Source organism: Hyposmocoma kahamanoa, unplaced genomic scaffold, assembly GCF_003589595.1.
Source record: "Hyposmocoma kahamanoa isolate Upper Pololo Valley unplaced genomic scaffold, ASM358959v1 102, whole genome shotgun sequence".
Classification (NCBI taxonomy): domain Eukaryota; kingdom Metazoa; phylum Arthropoda; class Insecta; order Lepidoptera; family Cosmopterigidae; genus Hyposmocoma; species Hyposmocoma kahamanoa.
This window is the reverse complement of record NW_020653337.1, coordinates 11,957,141-11,983,582: the sequence shown is the minus strand read 5'-3', so window position 1 is coordinate 11,983,582 and position 26,442 is coordinate 11,957,141. Positions and strand designations below refer to the sequence as shown.

The following is a 26,442-nucleotide window of genomic DNA, read 5'->3' as shown; positions in this document are numbered from 1 at the left end:
TGTGCACACAATCTAGAGGACAATCATGGCAGAACAAGCAAAACATTCCTTCAAAATAGAGCGCAGCAAACGCGCGAGACTTGTCCGTCACTGGACTGTCGTATCGTCGATCTAAATGGGCCAGAGAATCGATACCGGTACCTCTAACGCTGCAAATATACGCATCGTGTGCGGATCATTCGCCGTGCTCCAGAAATGAAATAAAGTATGTAACTGGTCGCCCGCTCGAGTATCCATACCGAGGTATGGGAGTAGGTACGCGCCGCGCCATGGTGCTCTAGCCAACAATCGAGATCCCAGGTGCCGATAGCGATGTCAACTAACGCAGCCTGTCCTCGCCGTTCCCATGATTTGCGATGCCGTTCTAATCGTTATAATTACGGCCTATCCATCAAATAGACATATGATAAACATACGACTACGACCTGACTCAGAAATGGTAATAGACGGATATCAATCTTCGCGGACCGAATCTAAAGTGGAAAATAAAAATCAGATTGAGAAATAACAGATATCATTTTTGCAGTGCTGAAGTATTTATGAATCTGCTATGAGTTCTCTTTGATCTCACCCAGTATGTCGCATTCGGTATCCCTATGTAGTTCGTATAGTGAGTATGTGGGCGGTGGTTTTTATTACTCTAATTTCTTGATGGTAATTTGGTATTACGGGATTGGTTCTAACAAAGCTGACTAATTATCGTGGCTCGACGCGTCGTAAACCAGTGCATATTGACGGAATATAGAGAGGCCGGCACACAGTGCTTAATGACATTAATCACATTGATTTATTGTGGTACCGAGTTATTACAGGGCGGCGGCGAAGTGTGCGTGCGTGCCTATGCCATCGACGATGTGTGGTTCTTGTGTAAATGTAATACGCGCTGCATACAGCCTGATCTACCTGAGCTACCGTTTCCCAACCATAGGCAACAAACCAGTTAACATTGCTTAATTAGACAGCTTCTGTAGAGATAATATTCAAACTTTATAGAGATAATAATTGAATTACAAAGGGAATAGTAACTGGACATATTCTTTTTTCTAAATGCTAAAAAGTACTGAAAAATATCTATAGAATGAGCATTCAGAAACAAAACAAAATTTGAGTACAATTAAATTTAAAAAATCACTTTCTTAACTGATGGGCTTATTGAAAATCAATCCATTTTCCGGCTTCGCAAATTCTCAAAGTGTACCTGAATTATTACATAATTAATCTGTAATGTATAGAATAATACGTACTGACACAAACACAAATTTGTAATCAAAACTAAGAACATCCTGTAAAGTAGGGGATGTAGTGTCGAATGTGTGAGTGTGGCATTAGGCAACAATTTACGCTGTTTGCGGCGTGTTAATATTGATTGGCTTGCTTTATTTCGACCCGCGCGAATCTATCCCGACTGCGAATACGAATAGTTTTCTCTTAGTACTTAACATATGCAGGACTTCATAAAATGTATTATGGATAAGATAGTGTTAGTATGGTAATTAACATTAAACTTAAGAGGTACGAGAAAAGCGGTGCATTCAAAGCGCTTTGCTATTATTTAAAGACAACACCTTTACATATAGGTACAGTATACTCACTTCTGTTTCGAAACGCCTTTGCAAATGTACCTGAACAGCCTATTACTGCAGTCTGTGGGTCAACTATACGCAAAAGGCTGTTGATGCCCTGCAATATAGTAATGCATTTAGGATGCTGATGAGGCTCCCCCGATTCTGCAGTGCATCCGAAATGTTCGCGGGAGCACATTGTGTTTTCTGATGATGGCATATTATTATGCCATCATCAGAAAACGAACAGCTTCCATACTTAGATGGATACGGGACAGCACCAACGGCATTCTGGAGGTCGTTAGGGATAAGCCCAATTGTCCTTTTCATAGACATTGGATCGGGAAACATATAAATGGCTCCCGAAAATATTTGTATTAAATTATAATATTAGGAGAATTTAAAGATTTTTAATATAATTTTATAATTGCACTAACGAACTTTAGAATAATAAGTTCGAAAAAAGTTTATTATTATACCAGAGTGATAACCTTATGAAAAAAATAAATAAATACATTTATTCATTTATTTAACATGATACAATCACACTTATTCAAGTCACATTTACATAAAACAACTTTATCAGCACAACTCTTTGCGACTGTAATACACTTACAAATGTACACGACTTCAAATTATAAAAAAAAAGTTATATCCACTTCCTTAGAAGGAATTGATGTAAATACAATACAAAACAAACAACTGTATTATATATTATGATAAATCGTCAACAGTACACGGTGGGCCAATAAAATAAGTTCTCAGCTAAACCTTAGAGTCGGTAAAAATATTATTATACCACCTGGCAACCTTGGTGACTCAGGTGATAAGTGAAATAGACATCACGTTAAAAATCTTAGTTTGTTTCTCAATGGAATGAAAATATGAATTTCTCTCAATTAACTCAGGTCTGGATATAAATTGTAGATAACAGTACACATAAACTAGTAACAAATAAAATCAGATTAGTAAAAAAGTTAAAACAGAGCATAAATATAATAATTAATATGTACAATAAACTACCAGTTAGCGTATCTGACTTGGAAATGGCTGCATTCAAGCAAATATTTAGTAGCAGTAGAACTCCTAGTGAATGAGTTCGACGATATCTATTTCTGCCTCCAAGCAGTAACGGGAGCATTATTGCGTTCCGGTTTTGAAGGGTAAGGGTTCTGGTGAAATTACAGGCACATAGGACTCGTCAACTTACGTCTCAGGGTGACGGGCGCAGTGGGAGTACCCCTCAGATCTTTGGGATTTTAAGCTCTGAGTGACACTGTAACTGTTATGGACAGGCGTGTCGCTTTCCAACAGACGCACGACTTATCGTCACTTCACTTAGTATCATAAAAAAACATTAAAACGTTTCTTTGAAAATCACGCTTTTTATAAAATTAACGCATTTATGGATTCCAATATAAATGAATATTTATTTTGTTAAAAAATCATTTCGTTTAAGAATGTCCTATTGTACATTATCTATAATAATAAGAATATAATATCCGATTATACTCTGTACTATTATATATACCTGTAAATAATTTAAGTTTGTATTTCCTGTAATTTGATTTACCTACAGGTAATGTACTGTGTTGTCTTGGTGGATAAACTTATTGACTTCAAATTACAAACAACTGGCTAAATGGGTAGTTCTTCAATTGTCATTTAAGTAAAATTAAACAATGTAACATGAGGAACTATAAAAGTCCACAAGGAATCTATTGCCTAAAAAATAAAGACACGTAAGTACTTTCATATTAAAATTTCCCACTGGCCATACCTTAACCCGAATGTCGTAACTATCCTCAATAAAATTTTACGTGTCGCCGTCGATGGACACGTCTCTGTGCGCGAGCGCCACTCGCATGTCAATTAAGGCATTATAATTTCATAATGCGCTGTCAGTGTAAATAATACGCAAAATTTATGTTAGGAGGTTCTCACCGTTCGACAAGCCGCTATGAATGCTTAATAAGCTAACATTAAGCATATAACAGTCAGTGTACTTACTACTCATATTCATTTGAGGACGTGGTTATAAATTCAATTAAGCCGATGCGGTAGCTCGTTTAAATGCGATAGTTAGTCGTATTGTATAGCAAATATTTCCTTGAGATATCTGATTGTGGTGCCTTGAGTACGAAATCGCGTAATTCAGAAGTATCTACATATACTTCTCAAGTTTTGTTTTTATTTAAAAACTATAAAAAGTATAACTGGTTATCGATTGTTTTATGATTTCACCATTTCATTAGTATTGGTTATGGAACCTATGCCGCCAGTTTGTTTCAAAAAACAAACGTACGCAATTTATATCCGAAAAAATAGTTTCATTTCCAATACGTTTTATTTCTTCATATTTTTTACATAACGTATTGTACTTTTTTGTAGTAATTTCAACCAGTTATCAACTGCTTATGAGTTTACCATCTCGTCAGCCGTGACCATAAGACCTATAAAGGGCCCGAAACGTTGGTTTGTTTGAAAAAAAAAACATATACCTATAGGACAAAATAGTTTCATTTCAATGTCTGACAATCACGAAAACCCAAGAATGTGACAAAAAATATTATAAATGTGAGTATAAATGTAGACGTCATTAAAAAACCATTAAGTTATGAACTTAAAAGTGTTACTTCCCAGATATATTTTTTTTATAATATCAAGTGACGGGACGAACAAGTCGTGCGCCTGATGGTGGCCAATGCCACTCAAAGCTTTAAATCGTAAAAATCTGCGGGGCACTCGTCACCCTGAGACACAAGTTGACAAGCCCCATTTGCCTGTAATTTCACCATCACCCTTACCCTTCAAAACTAGAACGCAGTAATGGCTACTTCATGATGGCATGCTGACATTACTGCTTGGCAGCAGAAAAAGGTAAGGTGGCAGTAATTCCTTGGACGAACAATTAATATTAGACATAACTGGCTGAAGACTGTACCACCTCAGTCAACCGTGACCATGGGACCTGTAAAGGGTCCGAAACGTCGGTTTGTTTGAAAAAACAAATATACACGATTTAAATCCGAAAAAATAGTTTCTTTTCCTACAGATAGATCTCTTTAATAAGAGGTAAATAGGTAAGTTATTAAATTTAGATCTCGCTGTTCTCGCATGTAGTCAAAAATGCGTCAAAAAGCTATAAGATATACGTTATTTGAATTTGAATCTGTTGAATAGACTTACGGTTATGGCCAGTTGCCACAAACAAGATGACGTCAGGAATGTGAAATCTCAACAGTCTCTATTGTGTTTAAAAATAACATTGATAACACAAAATTAAACTATTTTTATGATACCAAGTGACGGAACGAAGAAGTCGTGCGCCTGGTGATAAGCAACATGCCTGTCCATAACACTAGCAGTGCCACTCAGAGCTTTAAATCGCAAAGATCTAAGAGGCACTACCAATGCGTCTGTCACCCTGAGACATAAGTTGACAAGTCCCATATACCTGTAATTTCACCAGTATCCTTACCCTTCAAAACTGGAACGTAGTAATGCTCACATTACAACTTGGCGGCAGAAATAAGTAAGGTGGCAGTAATTGCCTGGATGAACTCTTTCATAAGGATTTTAAATTTTCATTCACAATCTAATCAGGTACAGGTAAACTAATCAGGTACGATAATAAAGTTATTTATTTGTTTGTTGTACATTAATTATGTCATTGACTAATTTATAATAATAATAATGTGCCAGACAACCACACCAATTACCTGATGTCAAACTAGAGAATTACCTGTACTAGAAATGGGGCGCTACATTAATTTCATTTCCAAATTTAGGTTACTGGGAATCAAGCCCGGGACCTCTTCATCCAACGCTTACATTGCAAACCGTTGGGCCACTGAGGTCGTCGAATATAGGATACCACAATAATTTTGAAAATAACTTGAAATGCCAAGTCTCGAACAAACCGACCTTTAAAATACTTATAAGTGCTGAATAAATTAAATGCCTATACTCGTACACTATGAGCGCGACGCAAATACCATTTCTTATTTGCATAAGTAGTGGTTTTAATTGTTTCATAGAGTATATGTGCTACCTAGAATCTCAATTATTTGTGCAAAAAATAAAATGGTCGGCAAAAAATGCCTCTTCTCACCGACTTATATAAGCTGGTATTTATCGTAATTAATTACAGCATTTTTCTTTGTATAAAAAGCTGCTACCTTTTCTTAGTTACGGACAATTTAAGTGGGCAGAATATTTGAATATTGTTGTTAATTGAATGAGTAGAGCTGTTTTCACAGCTCGTTTTGCGCGTAGATATTTAAAGATGTCTTATCGATTCTTTCGAATGTAATTTTTGAGTTACTTCTGTTCTAATAAATAAGATTTCTGGTAAAAGTTTATTTCACAATCATGTAATTGTGTCACCTTTTAAAACTGACCGTTTCTTTGCGCAAACGAACTAAGTACTAATCATGCCGTAGGCAAAACACTACAACGAGTGATATCTTTTATGTGCGACTCCACATTAGACGATATAGGGTCAAGTAACAGGAACTTCAGGGGAAGAGAGACTTGAAGCTTTAAGTCACAATCTAAGCTGTATAGGTACCTAGCTGTGTGAAGAAATAGATTTCTCACAGATGGCGCCACGGCAAAAACTCGTTAAAAACCAAAAACAAAGGTCTCCAACAAGCACATAGAAAAATTTGTAAGGTCCACTAGTTCGTTCCGTGGCTTGGTCCACTAGTCCGTATAGCGTCTGGCACGGTTTGCTAGAAGACATTTGTTCGAATCCGGCCGGATCAAAGGAATTTTTTGTAAGTGTTCGATCTTTGTATTAATAATTATAACAAAGTAGTGGAGTAATTTCACAAGATATAATTGAATATCATGGTGGTAAAACATCCTTTTTTTTCACCGACATACAATAAACTTAAACATAATGTAAAGAGTTTAGCACTATAGTCTCTCAGTCGATAAAACAGACAAACAAATTAGTTTAAACGATTTTAAGGAGATGTCGCTACGAGACTCCAAATCCAATATGCGGAAAAAACAAATTCATAATTGTGAAATTTTGAGAATACGAGGTATACGTTACCCTTATAAGTTATACAATGTCTGTTCCTTTTAGCCCATCTCTTAGGGGAAGAGAAACGGTAGCACAATCTGCACGTTTTCGGCAAATATATCGTAAGTACTATTGAATTCAACGTAATGACTGTTAAACCATGTAAAGCTGATAAACAAAGGCAAGTTTAGTATACTTCTAAACTCTTATAAGACTTTATCTGTTCTTCCTAGAGCTCAGTTTGTAAATAATATTAACCATAAAAAGTATTAAAGTGGCATGTCAAAATGCAGTGTTACGGTTGAGTTTTGCAATAAAATATGAAATTTATATTTGCACTTACAATGCAAGTCGGAAAAGTAATTTGTTATTTGAATTATACTTAATTTATTTATACGATTTCACAAATTATGCCCAAGGATTGCTCATATTCCATTGTACGATCTTTCTGTACAATTTTAGGTCAGGAGAAGTCTACTCTCGTCAGACGTTTAGTCAGAACTGGCGAAAAAAAAGAAGTTGGTCTAATTTTGAATTTCTGTCAGTTTAGTGATTCAGTCTGATCCAAGAAGGCTGGACGCGACAACATTAATGTTTTAGTAGAAAATACTAATTTATATATACGTACTCGACATAGCACCTTCTTTCCAATATATGCTATATACTATAATATATTTCCAAGTCCACTTATCATCATTACGAATAATAACACACAGACACATTTGACTATTTTTTATGACACTAATTGACGGGAAGAACAAGTCATGCTCCTGTCCATAGCAGATGCAGTGCCACTCAGAGCTTTAAATTGCAAATATCTATCACACTGTGACCACGTCCCTCAACCTGACACATAAGTTGACAAGTGCCATGTCCCTGTAATTTCACCAGCACCTTTACTCTTCAAAACCGGAACACTAATGCTCACATTCGTCGTCAGCGGCAGAACTAAATAAGGTGGTAGTACTTCCCTAGACGAACTCTTCACACGTAGTTTTACTGCTACTAAAATTGATGTGCAAAATAGTTTAAAAGGTCTTTCTCACTCATTAAAAGCAATATTGAATAAACGCTAATAATAAAGTCTACCGTGTGAATACAATAGGACTATCGCAGAAAAGTGCTTTCCATTGGCAATACTAACGTTACGTGGCGTGTGCACAATATTTTCTCATGAAATACTGTGTAATAACAAGTAAAGTTAGAGCAACCCCGAACGAATTAATGCCGCTATTAGCGATTTCCATCATCCTTAACCGTATAGTGTAATGATCCTGCAATTAATAACAAAATCATACTTAGCTATAATGCAAAAGGTTTTATACTTCACGTACAATCTACTTTTATAGTAATCCACTACTACATTTTGTAAACTGCTAAGTTTTTTATTTGTTTATCAACACTTCTGTATAAAGATGCGACAGAAAGTACAAAAATGAGTTATAATGTCTTTCTGGAGAAAAAACATACGGATAACAATTACGAATACGAATTATAAGCAAGAAATAAGTAATATTTAACATAAAGTTTTTGCAATAAAAAGATTTTGGCGTCTGAAAATTCGTAGTTTGATTTTTTCGAACTGTACAATATTACATAGTTCAAACTGTCAAATTAAAATCCTCAAATTACTGCCAAAAAACAATGAACATAAACAAGCAAATATTTCTTGTAGCACATTGAAATTAATGTTGATAAATATACAGTTGGAGCGGCGGAAGTGCGGACGTCGCGGCCGGAAGTGGGTCCATCCATCATCCGCCCGCCCTGGATAAAAACGCTCGTTAGCCGCCCGCCTTGCCACCGCCCGCCCACCTCTACCTGCTCTATTAATGTTCCACTCAAGTGCCTCTATTACAGCTGTCATTTATTATATCCATTTTAGCAAATTGGTTGATCTCGAGGTGCGTGGCTAATTAGGGTAATTTACCATTGCTTATGATCCTACGTTATGTATACAAATAATAGCTATTATCAGTTTACCAAATACGCATACTGGGAAGTAAACTCAGCAGCACACAAAGCTAAAAGTTTTGGTGTTGTTTTCGCACGTCAAGTATAGACGTCAAAATAAAAGCCCGCGAGTGTTTTCTGCATAGTAATGTGGAGATTGAAGGCTTGTGTACGAGGGTGAAAACGATTCGGCCCGCGGGAGCGGTGAAGCACTAATAAAAGTATACGAAAATCCGCCAATCCTCAACGCGACGCGTATTAAAATTATTATGAAACCGACGCTCACGGTAAGATGGGATGATACAGGCTTAACACCACCCGCCGACCCCCTTTACTGCACCCACACCACTATCGCACCACTCAAATGCCTTTTCAGCGTATATCTACATGAAAAGTTGCCCCTAAGGTTTGTGCATAAGTTTTCCTCAACCGAAATGAGCAACGTACTATTTATAACATTGAGTTACGTACATTTACTTAGGTACCTATTGCTGGAATAAAAGTTTATACTTCTTAGTTGAAGCATTGAGCAGTATATATGGTGTCTTAAAGACATAATTAGGAACAATGTAATAAGGAGCGTTGTGGTGTTATATGTAGTGTAGGATATTAAAGGAAATACTACAACGGTTTGACCATAAGAATAATGACACAAATTTATAGAGTTAACGTGGAGATAAACATGATGTAAAGGCCAGCCTCAGCGTACATATCTCAACTACAAAAGTATCAAGAATGAACATGTATGAAAATGTATGCATGTACGTATTGATGTGATTGAAGAAAGTCAAAGAGGTATGTAAGGAGCGTAGCGGGGAGATTTATACTCTGCTTACCCCGGTGGGTAACAGGCGTGATGGTACGTATGTTCTTTGTCAAACGATTACTCAGGTAATTACTTTTAAGGTAAAGAGTAGGCAAAAATAAGACGTTTTAAAAAAATCTTCTATCATTGTTTAAGCATGTTGTATGCCGTGATAACATAATTTTTGCTTGATACCGCACATTTTTGGGACAGTTCATGAGATAACTTTAGTTTCTTATCTTTTAAAAAATTCAGATAAGTCAAACGAAGAAAACATAAACAAGATAAAGTTATTCAAACAATGTAAACGTCGGCGCGCAACTTTATGCAGAAGCTGCAATGGTATGTCGAACGACAATTATAACTTTGGCCCGGGACACAGAGCGTTCCGTTGCAACAAATAAAATATGTCCAGCGGAGCGCGCGAAGGGGACGGCGCTGCAAAATTTCGTACACGAGACAAAGATAAGCTTAACCAGCACGAAATTATGAGCGTTTAACTGTTTCTAGCTGTAGAATCTGGCACGGGTGCTTCGCCGGCTCGCCAGCGCACGTTATTTACGAGGGGGTGGTAGCCACCCGCTGCACCCGAGATAGTGCCTCCCCGACGGAGACGCCGCGACGCAACCGCGCCACACTCCTGCTGCACTAGCCCAGCCAACATCGACCTTCCTGCCTTGCGGCACGGTTTACCGTACCTAACTTACACCTCGCCTGTGCTTGTGCACATAGCTGCCAACCTGCACTTGCCCCACGCCTGACGCACTCTGATATCGCCTTTATCACCGACGCGTTAAGGCCAAATCCTATCGCACATTTTGCTTCACAACACTAGTGGTTTTCCTACACTACATTATACTGAAGATGTCTGTATTTTTTTGTTTATGATAGCATAAAGCTATGGTAGGTAAATTTATGTCGTCGTATCAATGTAGCACTGTCTACTGCGAACGCTACAGCTAATACTTATTAGGTAGTGCGCGGTCGTACACACGCTCGATACACTTTGTTAGCCTCGATGTCGGAGCAACTAAGTACAAGTCCTGTGCGTTGCTTCTATTCATATGCGTTTCGCAAGAACAGTGTCTAAGTTTTTTCACAAATTTTGTCTTTTGCACTTGTTTTTAGTCAAGTTACTCATTACTACTTTTAACAACAATAAAGCCTTAACCGTAGCAAGATAAAAAATGTAATATAATATCTTACCACTACATACTATTTCTACATGCACATACACTTACACTGACTATATATACACGTCTTCTCACAAACACAGTTGCACATACAAATACTTGCCTATTTCCGAGGTTGTTAACGAGAATGGAAAAAGGATTTTACTGATACATTGTAAAATAATTTTTAAAGTTTAATATTATTATAACTTCAACAATGATAAGTAACTTACATTTTCTAACTAAATAAAATATTCATTGTTTCTATGTGAAATTGGTTGCCAAGTATAGGAATGAAAAGTAATTCCGTGTGCGAATTTTTTAAATCCATCTCACAACAGCATTATCGATCAATCAATATTTTAATGCTTGTGTTTTTTTATGAGAGGACAAATAAATAATAATAATAATAATAACGCACACACTCAACATAGCCCCGCACTAGGGAAACCCTGTTTCGCGAGTGCCATGGACTCACACATAGACAGCCACAAATTACACCCAAACTCACGAGAGAAATAAATATAAGCCATACAAATATTTCTCCCGATCCGGGAATCGAACCTGTGACCTCTGATGGCAGTCCGGCATGGTAACCGTTCGTCCACAGAGGCAGTTAATTTTTAATATTATTGTTATATAAATCTGAAATCCTTTAAAACATACATGTCGCAAAACAAAGCGTAACTAAAGCCGTTAACTAGGGCATCAATACAAACTACAGAAATGAGAGGGGTCGCGTACCTTTGTCATTTAAGTGAAAATATACGACGCAGAGAAAAGAGAAAAATGTGCAAAAACCGTCTAGAGCATTATGCCACGCGGCAAACCATTACTTTTAATATAAATAAAATAACAAAATATGAGCGTCCGGCCGCTGAGTGCCCCCGGACACTTTTATATTTCAAGAGCGAGCTGTGCCCGCTAGCCACAAGATTTATTTTTTAAGTTGGCGTTCTGCTAAACCTTTTGTTTGTACTCCCAAACATTTTAGCCGCTGAAGCCGGATATTTCATGAGAAATCTAGCATAAAACTATAATTATAAATTACGTGTAGGTTTTAAAAAGCGAATGAAAATTTACTATATAATTAAGTATATACTCGTTTTAAAAAATGGAAAAAAAATTAAACAAATATGTTTTGCCGTTGCTGCGTAATCCAAGCAACCGATATATAATTATAAAAATTGTGCACTGGTAAATTTAATAAGGTGCCTATAATTACCGAAAAAAGCAAATATGCCACAACTTATTTTTGCAAGCGTTTCACTCATCGTTTTGACAAGATAAGTAGCCGTTGTATCCGAGTCAATTGTCGACATTATATTTTTTCCAGAGAATTACCGAGTGCGTAATAAACACTTGACACGCACTGTATTGCAGACACATCAATTTCGCACTGAATTCGTACAAATCGCTTACAAAGTAGTAAAAAAGTTATTTTGTTATTTTCGTGCATCGTTTTCCGAAATTGGTGCAAATTTGAAATTATTTTGTTGCGATTTAAATCTGAAGAGAAGGATTATTTCTTTACAAATTTCGGCGCTTTCATTGGCATGATAAGACTAAGTGGCAGAGACAATAACTTCTTCGCACTTGTGGCAAGTAAATAACAACAAAGTAGTAAGTCAGTTGACGGAGAGTATACAATAGGGCACGGAGTGCGGTCTCGTTCGGAGAGTGAGGCAAGCTTCTAGTTTACCACTTTCGTGCGAGCACTGCGTGCGCTTCCGCGGTGCGTTGCTTTTGCACAACCTATCAATCACTGTCCATATATAATGACTTAATTTTGACATACCCGCCTTCAGCGTTCTGCCGCAATTCATTTCATAAACAAGACAATTTAAGATGATTACCGCTGCTTATTATTATCGCGTCAATAACCGTCCCAGCTCGCCGCTAATTAAAGTACACCTCCCTCTAAAACTTACGAGGCTTCATCCGCCAATACCGTCACTCGTGTTCGATCGTAAAGCGCGCCTAACAAAACAAAGAGTGCGACATACCTATAGGGATAGAGTCCGCAATAAAACCGCGTGAAAATGGCAATAGCTATTCAGAGGGAGATATTAAAATGCATGGGAATAAATTCGGCGTCGCATTCGGGCGTGCGGCTCCGGGGGTGCAGTAAAAATAAACAGCGTCGCCATTAGAACTCACTTCCATATTCAAATTTATGAACGCGTCCGCGCCGCCCGCAGCCGGTCCCCGGCCCGTCCCCGACACATTCGCAGCCCGCCGCCGACCCGCCACTCGCTGCCAACACTCACCCACGGCCCACCGGTCATTTATGCGATCGCCATAATAAATTTGACGTAAAATTTAAAAATTTTACCCTCGTTTGGCGATTGCTGAAGGGTTATGACAGCGCGAAAAACCTCGCTTTTTGTTAATACTACGCACGTACATATAATGTTCCTCATACGATTTACTTGAACGTATATGAATTAGTACTCGTAACTAGTATTATGTGTATTGTTTTGTGGGTAACGGCTATATTTAGGTCTGTGTTCGATTCTTTTTTCTATTTTTCTAACCTTAAAAATATAGAATCAATGAACCAATTAAGCGTACCAATCTGGCAAGTAGTATTACTCTGGCAAGTAGTATTACTGCTAACTCTACTTACAAACTACGAGTGAAGCTAACACTTCAAAAGTTATTTTCCGTAAACAAATAGTTAAAGTTAATTATGATAATAGCTACTTCATTAAAAATGATTAGTGAAATGCGTAAAAAGTATACCCATTTCATGAAACAATTGTAAAATTAAAAATAAAACCCACGCTTAAAGTAAGCTAACGTAACTACTTTTCAAAAATGTATTGGTTTGCACCTTAGGGGCAATAAGGCCGTATTTGCAATTATCAACTTTTCCAGAGAGGAGTTTAAAGACTACGATAATTCGTCTACTAAAATCTATAAATTTTTTAAACTTGAAGAAGATAGTTATAAAATTTCACATATACATAAGTTATCGAGTTCGTAGGTTTTCGCTATTGTTACACATAAAAATGAGTAAGCAGCAGTAGAGCTCCTTGTGAAAGAGTTCGTCCAGGGAAGTATTGCCACCTTACTTATTTCTGCCTCCAAGCAGTAATGTAAGCATTTCACTGCGTTCTGGTTTTGAAGAGTAAGGGTGCTGGTGGAATTACAGGCACATGGGACTTGTCAACTTATGTCACAGGGTGACGGGCGCAGTGGCAGTGCCATTCGCATTTATTTTGCGATTTAAAGCTCTGAGTGGCACTACAGTTGTTATGGACAGATATGTAGTTTACCATCAGGCCCGTCACTTGATATTAAAAAAAAATCAGATATAAATCGCGTATATTTGTTTTCTCAAACAAACCTACGTTTCAACATTTTACAGGTCCTGTGTTAACCGCTGCAGCTGATTAAAATGGTGAAATTGTGAATCGTTGGTTTATTTGAAAAAACAAATATAATATTTAGATCCGAAATAATAATTTTATTTCCTATATATATATATATGTATAGGTACATAACTAGCTTTTGCCCGCGACTTCAACTGCGCAGAATAAGTATTTCGACTAGCCTACTGCACGTTTACTTGAGAAATTATTGGTTCTCCATACAAACTTTCATCCCCTATTTTACCCTCTTTAAGATTTGTTTATGTGACAAAAACTAACCTTTGTCCTTCTCCTAGGTCCACTCTATCTCTATACCTAAATTTATCAAATTTGGTTCAACAATTTAAGCGTCAAAATGTAACAGATAGAGTTACTTTAGCATTTATATATTATTCCGTCCGTATGATCACATAACATAATATGTATACCTACAAGTACAAATATATTACAAGTTTACTAGACGGATCTAACTCGGTAAATATAAATGTAGTGTGTAATTGATAACCTCGGTTAGCACTATAGGCACTAGATTGGAATATTCCCGACTCCCAGTAGAGCCAATTTAGAAAGTACTAACTAAAGTACGAGTACAAGGACCTCCACTTCGTCTATTTATTCGGAGTTGAAAGCCTAGATTTTGTCGTCCCAGCGCTCTTTCTATATATAAAATTATACCCAAAACACCGAGTACCAAAATTTCAAAACGGTAACTAAATGCGATTAATCAATTTAATTGATATTTTCACACCTGCCTAACCACACAAGAGTGTTTGCGCATTACGTCCGATTCAGTCCCGAATCCAAGAAATGACGGTCCGAATTATCACTGAAATCATTTTATCTCTAGGTGTACAAGCGATATTCGTATTTTCTCGGATTTAAATCGGACTTAGTGCACAAGCGACATCCGAAGTGGGGCCGAGTTTTCTAGATTTGTATACTCTTGGATTCTGAACAATTACGAAACGAATGCAATAAGCCTAAGGCGCTTACTGTACCCCTGTTCCGTACCGAAGCATAGTGTCGCGTGTGATGGTATTTTGAAAAATATACCGATGGTGCATGAAGATCCATCGCCGAGATAGAGACATAACATTGCATCACCAGTTCGCTCGTGACCAGCACAACCTGCCGAAAGTTCAGTATAACAGATAGGCGTGAAAATACCTAAATAGTTAGCCAATATGTAGTCCCGCGTCTGGGCCTAGGCATCCTCTCCCAATGGGAGGGCTTGGGCTGTAGTTCCCACGCGGGTCTAATGAGAATCGGGAACTTTAGACACATCATTAAACTGTTTTGCAGATGTGTGCAGGTTTACTCACGATTTTTTCCTTCACCGAAAAGACCATGGTGAATTTCAAATTAAATAAAAAAAGAGTTCATCCAGGGAAGTAGGTACTGCCACTATACCAATTTCCTGGGTTTCGGTTTTGAAGGGTAAAGGCTGGTGGTGAAATTACAGGCAAACATACGCAGTGGCAATACCCCTCAGATGTTTATGATTTAAAGCACTGACTGGTACTGCAACTGTTATAAACAAGCGAGTCGTTTACCATCAGGTGCACGGCCAGTTAGTTTCCTCACTTGCTATCTTAAAAATACTAAAAACTCAAACGAACGGAATCAAATTCGGCGTGAGTTCAAATTCGCTCTCTTATAACGCAGTAGGTCAAACCATTAAGCTACCATGGCTTGAGAAAAGACCTATTATTGTTTAATCGCGTTTATTCTCGTTTTGAAATGTCAGTGTAATGCAACACGAAAGATTAAAAGTGTATTTGTAAGTACCAATTATGAAACCCAGAAACTAGCAGCCCAACATATGATCATATCCATACAAAAGGAACACGCTGCCAGTATTTTGGGTATATTGCTGCGACCCAATTTCATACATTTAGTCTACCCATAGGTCATGCCCTAGCTTTTAAAGTATATTGTTAGTGTTTTGTTTTTTACAGATGATTAATTGCATTTAGGAAACGAACTTTTCTAAATTTGTTCTGGTCTTGGTATTCTGAGTAATGCCTCGGTAATAAATGTCGTTACTCTGGTAAGTACTTATGTTATGATGTACTGATTTTAAGCTAGGGAATCTCCCTGTACTATGGTACACTAGCATAAAATCAGATATTTTTTTAAATTATCGCACATATATGGACATAATTGCATATCTATTACTTTTTGAACTGCCTCTGTGGCCGAACGGTTATCATGCCGGACTGCCACGCAGAGGTCCCAGGTTCGATTCCCGGGCCGAGAGAAATATTGGTATGGCCTACAATTATTTCTCTCGTGAGTTTTGGTGTAATTTGTGGTTGTCTATGTGTGTGTCCATGGCACCCGCGACACAGGGATTCCCTAGTGCGGGACTATGTTGAGTGTGTGCGTTATTACTATTATTATTATTATTTTACGTAAAAAATCCATCTCACACCTGACGGAAAGTGACGATGAGAAAGATGTAAACCTAAAATAATGCCAATTCACTCTTGCCTTGAAAAAGCCCAAGTTGTAGCGTTCAGGCCACAAGTCTGCAGGCGGAGAATTCCACTCCTTAGCCGTTCACCATATAAATGGGAAAGCGAAACTCCAAGTGTGAATCCTTGGAATATCCACATCATTTTAATAATCTAGGGATGAAATTGCCGTTCTATTCTGGTCACTTTGACATTAAATAAAGTAGTTTTACTGCTAAACTCAGATTAAAAATAGTTTTCAACAGAATTTTTAATGTTTCTAAATTTGAAATTTAGGCATTGTTCTTTTGTTTTCGTTTCGGTGAATTTTGCACCAGCTTCAAAATCAAACATGGATATTGCTAAAATTCATGTAATTCTCAAACACGACTTCCGACTTGGTAGTATTGAAACACAAACGACTAGACACATTAACGGCGAGTACTTATGGAGCAAATACAAATAACGAATGCACTATGCGTTTTAGTTTGCCCCGTCCGTATTACAAATTTTAATCTGGCAAACGAGATAATGGACGACCTGAACATAAGATATATGTACGTACATACACAGACAAGTTAAGCGTTCAAGCTAATCAATTGCAAACTACGGTCTAAATAGCAGTGTTGTTTGATGTGACTATACCAATTACAACCGACAACCGTGTTGAATCTTGCACTCTCTCAATCATTCTACACAAAAGATGAAAAAGTTATTATCAGACCTTTCTCAAAAACCAAAATGCAAACATTCAATTACAATGAGAAATACTCTGCTTACAGAAGTAAACGAGCAGTTACATAGTTTATCCATTATAAGTATTTACTTGCATCAGGGTTTGGTAACACGTCTAAATAATATAAATAAATATTTTGCCTATAACACACACACACGCAACATTACTCGTGACGAAAAATGGATTATTAATATATAAACCCAGCGGTTGAACTCCTAAATGTTTTGTTTTTTCTATATTGTTTCGTTTTCTTTTGTGGTGTCATTGTGGTAAAGAAATAAATGTATTTTCTTTCTTTTCAAACCAAAGCGGTGGTTGAACAAGCCCAAATGTAGCCCAAAAAAAATTGTTTGATAACTTGGTGGTAACTATTTGGTGATCCAGCCTCCGATGTGGTCTGTACTCCGAGTAATCCACTACAACTTTCTTAGATCTGGTCAAGTATGATAGCTGATCGCTATTATGAAGAAATAACCGCGAAAAGCAACCACGATTAGTCAACCAATCATCACAGCTATTTTTACACGATAACGGCAGAACGCAACAAACCATTGTCACATTTATGTGGTCTGTGATTGTCACCGTTGAGGAGTTGCAGATTGAAGCTATTAGCCACCTTTCGTCCTCTTCTGATGTGACCCGTATTGACTACAACTTCATTCGCAATTTAGATAATTATCCACGAGCAAAGTAATTTACTTTCCATGAATTAGTTAAAAAAGTTCTAAAGAAACAAATGATTTTGCCGCAGTTAACAGAAGTATACGGATAGAATGAATAGAATATTTTGATTAAATTTATTATTTTCTAAAACATTATCTTACGTTTTAATCTCTTTTTATGATACCGAGTGACGGAATGAACAAGCCGTGCACACGCCTGTCCATAGTAGTTCTAGTGCCACTCAAGAACTGTAAATCGTAAAAATCTGAGGGTTACTACCACTTTACCCGTCTCCCTGAGACGTAAGTAGACAAGTTCCATGTGCCTTTAATTTCACCAGCACCCTTAACCTTAAAAAGTGAAACGCAGTAATGCTTACATTACTGCTCGGTGGCAGAAATGAGCAAGGTGGCAGTACTTCCCTGGACGAACTCTTTCACAACCAGCTCTACTGCTACAAAAACATCGCTATTTCATACTTTTATCCGAACTATTACTATATTTTTTGTACCAACATAAATCAATCAAAACAGACTGGCCCAAAACTTGAAGTCCCAGGAATACCATAGACTACAGTAAGATTGATTGACTGAAATAAAACTTTATTCAAGTTTTTCATACGAGTTCTTATGGCACCATCAAAATTATTTGAGAAGGGAAAAGCTTTCACGTTCGTTGGAAGGCCTGCTTTAGCTTAAACAAACAGACGTTTTCAAAATTTTGTGTATTTAAATCGAATGTGACTTGTGTTACTGTGCTATTTCGGTTTAACAGCCGCCTAGCTGAACGCTAGTGGTGTAAAAACGATTCGTTTATTTCATTCGAATGGTAACAACTTCGCATTGCTTCGTTTAAAATTACTTGGCTATCTACCAGGAGGTTGCAAATTATTGTCAGCCTGAAGGAAATAATAATAGAAGAATAAATATATAAAATAGGTTGAGGTTAGTTTTGCACATGAATGCGAGAGACACAAATTTTTAATTAGATAATGTTGGTACAACTGGGGACCAGATCTTTACCTAACACATCGGGACATAGTTGTGATAATATATATGTATAATTGTGTATATATGAATAGTTGAATTTAAAAAAATCATTTGTTGTTTAACAATGTAGAGTCATTTTGTTGTTATTACTTTAAACGACCCTTTTGACGTATTCCAATCGGAATAACTAATATTAATAATATGTTTATTTGACATCACAAATACAGAGCGCAATATGACAAGATTTCCAAAAAATAATATAACAAATAAGCTTGTCCTGTTACCTTATTACGATTTCATTAGTATATTACGCTACACGTTGCATTATGATTGTTTTCATACTAATAACAATTTAAGTCTATTTTTATGTAAGTATTTAAACCAAAATAAACAAGAGAGAAAAAAAACAGAAAGCAATTAAAATATGTTAAGATATTACCTGTTAAATAAGTTAATTAAACTGTGTTAGCTGTATGTTCATATGTTTATTTTTTGAATAATGGTTACGTACAGTATCACGAATGAGACATTCGAATAAAAATTCACATTTAATTCGACTTTTGGAATATCTTCAACTTCTAACTGCGTCACTAACTGCAACAAGACTAACTATTTCAATGTTATTTCAGAATAACACCTCGCTAGGTTGCCGTTCAGGGAACTCACATCAATTCATACGGGATTAGGTGTCATCATAAACAAGAATTATTTGGTCAACTGTGGTTAAAATCAACATCATTGGTAATTATTTAGACTTTTAATTATGGTATAATGCGTTTTTCAAATGTAGACGAACATTCTAAATATTTATTCCAAAAAACTACGCATTATTTTTAAAAAGTTACAAACAAATATACACGATTTAGATCTGAAAAAGTAGTTTCATTTTTAATGTGTAACAATCGCGAAAATATAAGAACTCAATAATAAAATATTGTTTTGTTTCTAAAGAATTGTTTGCTTTTCATTTTGATTTAGTTAGGTTAATATTATTATTATACTAATGTATATTTAATATAATTTTTGTAGTGATAATATAAAAATACAAATTAAAAAATTATTAATAAAAAATTATAAAGAGTTCATTTAGGGAAGCCACCTTGCCAATTTCTGGCGCCAAGCAGTAATGCTCACATTACTGCAATCCGATGGCGAAGGGCACAGTGGCAGTACTCCCCAGATCTTGGCGATTGAAAGCTCTGAGTGGCGCTGCAACTGTTACGGGTAGGCGTGTCACTTACCACCAAGCCCACGACAAATTCGTCGTTATACTACCTAGTATTAAAAAATGTAGTACCTACAACAAATAAACTTCATTCCTTTTTTTTATAATACAAAGTGACGGAACGAACAAGTCCTGCGCCTGATAGTAAATTATGCGCCTATCCATAAGAGTTGTAGTGCCACTCAGAGCTTTAAATCGCAAAGATCTAAGGGGCACTGCCTGTGTTCCCGTCACCCTGAGACATAAGTTGACAAGTCCGATGTGCCTGTAATTTCACCAGCACCCTTACCCTTCAAAACCGGGACACAGTAATGCTGACATTACTGCTTGGCGGCAGGAATAGATAAGGCGGCAGTACTACCCTGGATGAATTTTCACAAGGAGCTCTACTGCTACTGCCTTATCCATTCGGGATAGATTTGTGTTTTCCTGTACAATAAATTATTAAGTAAATAAATAGACAAAGTAAGTACCTAATACTGCTAAAAATTGCTTGCCTCATTTAGAAATCGACCTGACCAAGTGTGAAAAAACAAGCAGCATGTTTTTTATGATGCCGATCGAAAGGGTCAATTATATTAATTAATGCCTTAGTATATCCAATATCTAAAGTATTTTCCCTCCTAGTCGCATATGATAACAACTTTCATATGAATCACTGACCACATACTATCAAAACTTATTTAAAAACAGAACGAATTCCATTGTCTTTTGATTTCGATTAAAGTGGTGTATATGAACATTGTTATCATAATTGAACCTTTTTTTAACGTTCCTCTAAATAAGTCCATTAATAGTTATATTAAGTATAATGTTTTGCAATAAAGCTACTGTCAATTTCTATTGTTTTAATATAGATAATTTTAAAATAATAGAGAGAAGTTTTTTTTTGGGCCTCCTGTATAATTAACCTGTACATATTGTAGAGATCTAATAGCGATATTTTAGTGAACCACTATAATTTCAAATAAAGGATGGGAGCAGTAATATTCAATTCTTTATTGCATTTACCATAATGTTAAATAGGATGGAAAAGGTTTATTATAGCTAAGTTAACAGCGCATTAGGAACCCAGTCGGGTACTGCAAATTATAGAGAGAAAGAGGAGGATTTACTCTTTACAATATTATTTTGAAATTTAGGCATGTTGCTTTTTCAATGTGTACATTAGTTCATATTTATACAATTGCAAATTAAAGAAAGCATATTTTTTTAATTAAGATTGATCAATCAGAATAATAACGCCTTACAAGTCGATTTTTAACACAAACAATCCTGCATCTTCTGTACAAGTAAACACTACACAACAGTTTTATGCAAGTAACACGCGTAACGCTCCCTTACGAATAGAGCTCTCGTTTTGTAACTTTCAAGGTCGCTAGCGATTGAACAAAAGCAGAAAGGGATATTCTCGGTTGCTTATTCAACAAAATATTTAAATTATTTGTCGTTCTATTCTGTTAACGAAGTTTTCTTTTTTTAATTTCAAATAAAAAATAATTATTATAGACTATAAATGAATGAACAACTACGTTTGTACTTTATTTTTTAAGTTTTTTAAATTGAATTTACTAGCATTGATTTAAAATGTAATTTGTGTAACTTAAAGTTTAATTATATTATCATGTTGGACTGTGTTGTCTGAATTCAATTCATTATATTATAAATTTGTTGTTATGAGTTGTTACAACATTGTTATGAGTTGGGATTAATAAAAGTTATATGCACGCATGGGCAAATGTACTTTTTTAGATTCTCGACTCTTTTGCTGATTTTAACTATATTTACGAACCAAACTATTTTATTCTTTTTTTCCGGATTTAAAATCGCGTATATTTTGTTTTCTGCCCACAACGTTGGTTGTTTGAAAAAACAAATATACGTTATTTTAAATTACGAAAAAAATTGTTTCATTTCCAGCGTGACATCTTGTCATCTCATGACAATTGCAAAAACCTTATGTTAGATATTATTTAAATATTAGAATTTGTAGTCGGTTTTAGTGAAGTAAATATTATAGTCATTTTATTATTGTACATGTAAAAGTCTCATTTCTGACCGTTTCACTGATGTTAAACGAAAATAAAAAAAATTACTCATTGACATTCTTGTGATTTTGGCGCGTTAAGAACATTGTGTGCGATAAATGGCGGGTTTTTGTAGTAACGGTTTTTACTTGTGTAATTTTTTAATTAGTCAATTTTTAGTTTAAGGGTTATGAGTTTCTTAATTATTTGTTACCTGTATAAAGTGAAAGCTCTATAGCCAGTGCTCAATAAATAAATTAATAGTAATATTGTGTGCAACGAATATATTACCTATTCGAAAAGTTTAAAAAAATTAGTGTCATAATAGAATATTTATTCTTAGAACTAGATACGTAGAGAGCAATGTTTTACAATAAAATTGTACTTTGTAAAAAGCGACTCGTTATAACTCAATAAATATTTGATTTCAATGTATCTTGGGTACATAGGAGTCATTCGAGAAGGTTCTGTAGTGGTATATTAATGTATAATTGAATTAAACACTACGAGTTAATTAGGCTTTTGTTCAATCAACTTTAACAGTAATTCGTGTAAATTAAATCAACCTGATATTACTATATTGAAGTTAATGATCAAATTAAATACCAGACAGTTGAATCTTTTACACGTCGCTTATGATGTTTAAATTTATATCAATATACAAGGTGTAGGTAACATAAAGATGGGACCATAATTCATTTTGTAATCGTACTCGTGTATGTAATACATCAGTAGTAATATGTATATTAGAGGGTGTAATATAAAGTTGTGTCCAAAATTAATTTCTAATCGTATTAACTTCGTATTCGTAATCGTATTTGTAATCGTATTTATTTAAAAAATATTATTTATAAATTTTTTGTCTTCCTACCTACATAGGTAATATTTGTGCGGTCAATCAAATATTTTGTATTGGATACAAAAAACTTCAGAACATTTTTTATTGGATAAAGTTAGAAATGAAAATATTTCTTCCGGATCTGAGATCCGGAAGGTCTAAATTGGGTATTTGATTTTTTGAACAAAACGTTTGCTCGTTTTAATAAACAAATTTATTTAGATTCAGAAATTTATTAGGATTTAAATCCGGTTAAAATAGTTTTATTTCCGACTCGTTTGTATAAAGTAGTTAATATACCTACCTAAGCGCGATCATCAGTTGAAATAGGTACAGTTGCATGTTTTTGAGATACCTTGTACAATAACACAATTTTAAGTATATATATATGTATTTCTACATTTTTATTATCTTAATTAGTCTATGTGTTCTGTTTTAGAGAATCAGTTTAGTACAAATAACATTACGAGTAATTTATTTTTTGTTTTGGAGTACCTAATAAATAAATAATTTAAAAAAACATTTATTTGTTTCACTAGGTACCTACATGTAAAAACTTCCGAATGCAGTAGTGTATCTCTATCACTATTAAGCCATTTTTATAAAGAAAATCATGCAACATAATCAATCAACTTGAGATATTAAAGCAAATTAATCTCAACGTAATAAACAAAAAAATAATTTATCCTCTCTTTAACGGAAGAGCAAGTCACGTCAAGGAAATGTACCCTGACTTCCCAGTGTGCTTAGTCGATGCCTCGCTTTGATGACTGGCAGATTCGACCAAATTGCTTCTATCACATTAATATTGGATTCCGGCCGCCCAGGAGCCGCAGTCACACCTACGCGATATATTTAATTTAATGCATACAAAGCGATTGACATGCCTCCGCGGCTCCGGCCTCCGCTTTTTCATAACGACCCACAAAACTTGTTTTAAAAATTAAAATTGGAACTCGTAAATGGATCTTGTTACGGATGTCAATGTCCAACGATTCGATACAGCTCTACCTTTGGCTGGGACAATGATTTACAAAAATGTCGAACTCTTTGCGCGCCATAGTATTTAGTGAACATGGAACGGGGGACTAAAAAAGATTTTGTATTGATTTACTCACCATAAACATTAATAGAAACATCGAAGAATAAATAAGCACCATGTAGTGGTGACTTTATATGCGCTCGCATGTGGCAAAATCCAAACATCAGAACAGTCAAGTTAAATGAGATAATATATTATAAAATATTATGACTAACCATGTTTACTAACAAAAAATAAAAGGTGCCAGTTGAATTAATGAATGTGCGAGGCTTTACGGCTGAGCGTCCGCCAGCACCGCCATCTAGCGGGCGTCGGCGCCGCCCACAGCGCGCGGGGCGCTTGCCCGCGACACCGGCCACATGTCGCGCTTATGAATATGAGGCGTTATGATTATGAAATATGCCCCGCCCCAAATATGGAATATGGAGGAGGGGGCCCAGTGGAACGCGTGCGAATGGGCGAAGTTTGATTTATGAGCCGGGCGCGGCCCCGCCTCCCTGTCATAACCGTATACCTGGTGCGCGCGCGCGCTCGCCGCCCGCCGCCCGCCGCCGCCTCGCGCTCAGTCCCGCTTCAGATGGCGAGAGGTGCGCTCGGCCGCACTCCGTGTCCGCTCCGCACTCCGTACTTCGTCCGAGTCGGCCGAGCCGAGTAAACGGCGCCGCGAGTGTTCCACTGAGTGCCCGCGTGGAGTCCCCGCGCTTGCCGGGCCGCAGTCCGCGCCGCGCCGCCTGCCATGCGCTGGCCCTAGCCGCATCAGCTCCAGCGCGACAACATGCCGCGCGTCAAGCCTGCCTGCGTCCGACGCGTCTCCATCGGTACTTAACTCCTCACTACAAACATCCACCTCCGCATATCACACACAAGCGCCACTTAAGGAACAGTGAAAATATTTACAAGTCGTACCGTGATTTTTCCGACTCTATACGTAACTGATTTGAAAGTCACGAAAATGATTCAGTTAGCGACGATAAAATTCGGCATTCAACAGAAAGTGAGCACAAAAAACCGCCTTGCACGTGGTGAGTAAACAGTGCAGTGAATTTCCACATTAGATCAAAAATTAGAAACAAATATTTTCTGTAGCACCAACAAGTTAAGGGGGAAAATAGAGCGGCCAAATATAGGACGTTTTCTTTTTACCGACTACGTTGTAAGTAAAATTAAAATATTTTAAAGCTGGACCTTACCAAAATTTCTCATCTCACCAACAGTCACCTCTAAAATACAATGAATCAATCTCCATCAACAATTCAAACTATTGACAGCAACTGTTTGGAGTATCCTAAAATATAACAAAGTATATTTAATATTTTTATGTAGGTATTGATGACATAATGTGTCTGTAAACGGAAACATAAAATTATAGAAAATTAACACTTGCTACAACAATTTAGTTTTGAACCCAGATGGGAAAAAAATTTCTAAATAAACAAAACAGTATATTTGTCCTAACAATACTTTAATTTAATGACTTTCATTTATTCATTCCTCAAGCTCTACATTTTAGTCAGAAAACATTAATTTTGAAATTTTGATATTTTCGCGCCGTTACTAAATTTTAAATCCAGCTATATTCAAATTTAAAGGGAACTTTAGTATTTATTATGTTTTCAATTACCGTTTTCTTTTCCTCATTGCGATGTAACATTTATTTCATTCTATATTTACAATTGACACAGCCAGTTTGTGCTCATCAAACATATTTTTTCATTTGGCGTTTTTATCATTTATCCACTGAACCGAGATGTAATTTTTGTTAATGAGAAAAAATATCGATACAAAATAAGTAGGAAGTAATCACTTCTTTGTTTTTTGTGGGTATTTAGATGCTAAGAATTATTACTAAAACTCTGGTATTGTAGAAATTGCATTAAAATCTTTTTGCACACTGAATAAAAACAGAGAATGAACTTTTTCTTTTTTTTTTGTCACTGGCTGGAAGAATGTTTTATTTGAAGTAAAATTTCAATGTCCAATGTTTGTTTAGACTTACTTTATTTGTAGACCTCAATAGAACATAGTTTTATTAAATAAATGCATGTTTACTTTTACATCATAGTTATGATCTCCAACTAATTATATTTGTGTTCAATGTTAAGTGCAAAGGATTGTATTTTAAAGAAAATATATACCTACCGGTGGTTTTTAAGGTAAAATTAAAATGTCTTAAATAATGAGAACCATTTACGGCCAGTTCCAATGATTTACACTAGACGTTTTGAGGGTACTGCTGACTTAGCCAGATACTCATTAAATTAACATGTACTAAAAACAATAAATCTTTAAAGTTTCTATTAAACGTGAACATAAAGGTATGATTAATTCACTCGACATTTTAACAGCGCATTTGGTAAGAGCCACTAAAAGGCACTATTTTAATAGAATGACAGGCTGTCAAATTTTATTATTGTGACCGCTAGCGTCCCGGACTTATCGCATTGCTAGTTTTATAGGTGCTCTATAAAATATTGAAGCTTTATCTCTTTACGATTGATACAACTGACCGCTCATATTAATATGAAAGATGTTCTCTATTTGTTTGCTCCACTAATAAATACG

At 36.0% G+C, this 26,442-nt stretch overlaps 1 protein-coding gene across 4 annotated transcripts in view; it reads left to right on the top strand.

Moving 5' to 3' along the window:
* Window positions 1-24,491: 24,491 nt before the first annotated feature.
* Window positions 24,492-26,442, top strand: part of LOC113232880 (homeotic protein spalt-major-like) — a 28,475-nt gene continuing 26,524 nt past the window's right edge. For 3 of the 4 annotated variants that reach the window (XM_026467788.1, XM_026467771.1, XM_026467763.1), the window contains exon 1: window positions 24,492-24,698. In XM_026467788.1, the coding sequence (XP_026323573.1) occupies window positions 24,656-24,698 (43 nt within the window). In that variant the 5' untranslated portion in view covers window positions 24,492-24,655. The remainder of the gene's footprint in view (window positions 24,699-26,442) is intronic. The other variant, XM_026467779.1, reaches the window with a different exon arrangement.